This window comes from Lutra lutra, chromosome 10 (assembly GCF_902655055.1).
Source record: "Lutra lutra chromosome 10, mLutLut1.2, whole genome shotgun sequence".
Classification (NCBI taxonomy): Eukaryota; Metazoa; Chordata; class Mammalia; order Carnivora; family Mustelidae; genus Lutra; species Lutra lutra.
In genome coordinates, this window is record NC_062287.1 from 102,376,674 (window position 1) to 102,378,951 (window position 2,278).

The window sequence follows — 2,278 nt, forward strand, 5'->3', positions numbered from 1 at the left end:
AGAGATGACCTAACACCACTAAAATATGAAAAAATATGGGAAGCATTAACCATTTCAGAGCATTTTTCAGACAGAAAAGCGTGCATTATTGGTATCTCTGTGCATTTTTTGAACATTATGGAAGTTTGAGGTTATATGGCAATAATGGAAATGCTTTTATTTTCCTCCTTTTTTGTATTCTAGATCTTTTGTCCTTTTAAAAGTGGTACTGTGAACATGTTGTTGATTCTACAAAATGACTCAGTCAAGGCAAAACTATAACTCCATTTAATAGCGTCTGGGAGGCTCAGTCACTTAAGTGTCCAACTCTTGGTTCCGGTTTAGGTCATGACCTCAGGGTTGTGAGATGGAGCCCTGTTTTAGGCTGGATGTGGAGCCTGCTTAAGATTCTCCCCCTCCCTCTGCCCTTCCCTCCCTCCTTTCCCTGCTTAGGTGATACCATTCTCTAAATAAATAAATGAATAAATACTTCATTTAAATGCAGTATTTATGTGTCTTTAAATAAAATGTGCCAGTTAAACACACTTTTATTTAGAATTATGTTACTTTTTCTTTAAGATTTTACAGGGAATATTCAGCTAAAGAAACAATATTAGACATAAATTTATATTCTAACCTCAAGATTATTTCAAATCATTTTATTAAAAACGGCTTGCACTTTGTTTACCTCTGACAAATTTACCACTGCCTTGCATATGTGCCCTCATGTCCATAGACACACCTCTATATGTCTCTGTTCATGGGCTTGTTTGTCCCGCTGATTTACATGTATTTTTGCACAACCAAGTGATAGAGAAAATGCATGTGAAACAGGTGAATAAATCAAATGCAATTAGTAAGTTTTTCAAGAAGGAGGACCATGCTTTTTATGGCTTTCCTTGAGCCATACTAGTCTAAGTACTACATTTTTGAAGATACTTAATTTTTACAAGACAGCAGATTTTTCATGTGTTAAGGATCTAACTTCAGGAATTAAATGTCGTGAAAGGCTTAAAATGTGAGTGGGATGACCGAAGAGCAACAAAACTGGATTATTATACTTATTATAATATTAAAATCCCAATCCTAGAGATGATTTTGCCTTGTCTGAAACTTTCTTGAAAGCATTCTTGACCTCTTTGTTTCTCAGGCTATAGATCACAGGGTTCAGCATGGGGATGACCATGGTATAGAACACAGATGCCATTTTGTCTGTGTCCATGGAATGGCTAGAGCTGGGCTGTAAGTACATGAAGATGATTGTCCCATAGAAGATGGACACTGCAGAGAGGTGGGAAGCGTAGGTGGATAAAGCCTTTTGGTGCCCTTGAGCTGACTGCATCTTCAAGATGGTTATAAATATGAACAGGTAGGATATGATTATAACTAAAAGAGCAAAAAAGACATTAAAGCTTGACACATACACAAGAACCACCTCACTAATGTGTTTCTCAGAGCAAGAGAGAGCCATGACTGCTGGAATATCACAGAAAAAGTGATGGACCAGATTGGACTTACAGAAAGAAAGACTGAATGTATTTCCAACATGAATGGATGCATTCAGGAAACCACAGACATAGCAGCCTGTGGCCAGCCAAGCACATACACCTGTCATCATGATGGTGGTGTAATGGAGGGGTTTGCATACTGCTGCATAGCGGTCATAGGCCATTGAGGATAAGAGGTAACTTTCCACAGTTGCAAAAGCTGCAAAGGAGAACATTTGAGCAGCACATGCATTGTAGGAGATGACCTTGTCTCCTATAAGTAATCCAGCCATGACCTTGGGAGTGACAGCTGTAGAGTAACAAAAATCTACCAGAGATAGGTTACTGAGGAAAAAGTACATGGGAGAGTGGAGATGGGAGTCCAGTATGATAAGTATGATCATTCCCAGGTTCCCCAAAACACTGATGAGGTAAATGAGGGTGAACACAATAAAAAGTGGAATCTGAAGTTCTGGGTTATTGGTCAGACCCACCAGGAAGAAATCCATTACTTCTGTATTATTCTCCATGGGAATTACTAAATTTTCTGTAGTAACGAGAAAGAAAAGAACATTTGGTAAACAGAAAATAGATTGGATTGAAACTTACATATATATATATGTATACATATATATATATATATCCTGTTCATTTCACTATGGTAATAGTTTATTCTCCATGATTCTTTGATCTAAAGCAAAGATTTGAACAAAGTACTTAGTATTTAGTAGATAAATGATCTACATGGTTACCTATCATTGAAACCAAAACAAAATCACTATATGTTAATTTAAAAAAAAGGTCACACAGCC

At 37.1% G+C, this 2,278-nt stretch overlaps 1 protein-coding gene across 1 annotated transcript; it reads right to left on the minus strand.

The window, feature by feature from the left end:
* Positions 1-1,051: 1,051 nt before the first annotated feature.
* Positions 1,052-1,999, minus strand: LOC125079024 (olfactory receptor 5B2-like). Its single transcript, XM_047692353.1, has one exon. It carries the CDS (start codon positions 1,994-1,996, stop codon positions 1,052-1,054), a length of 945 nt encoding a protein of 314 aa, XP_047548309.1. The 5' UTR covers positions 1,997-1,999.
* Between the last annotated feature and the right edge of the window lie 279 nt (positions 2,000-2,278).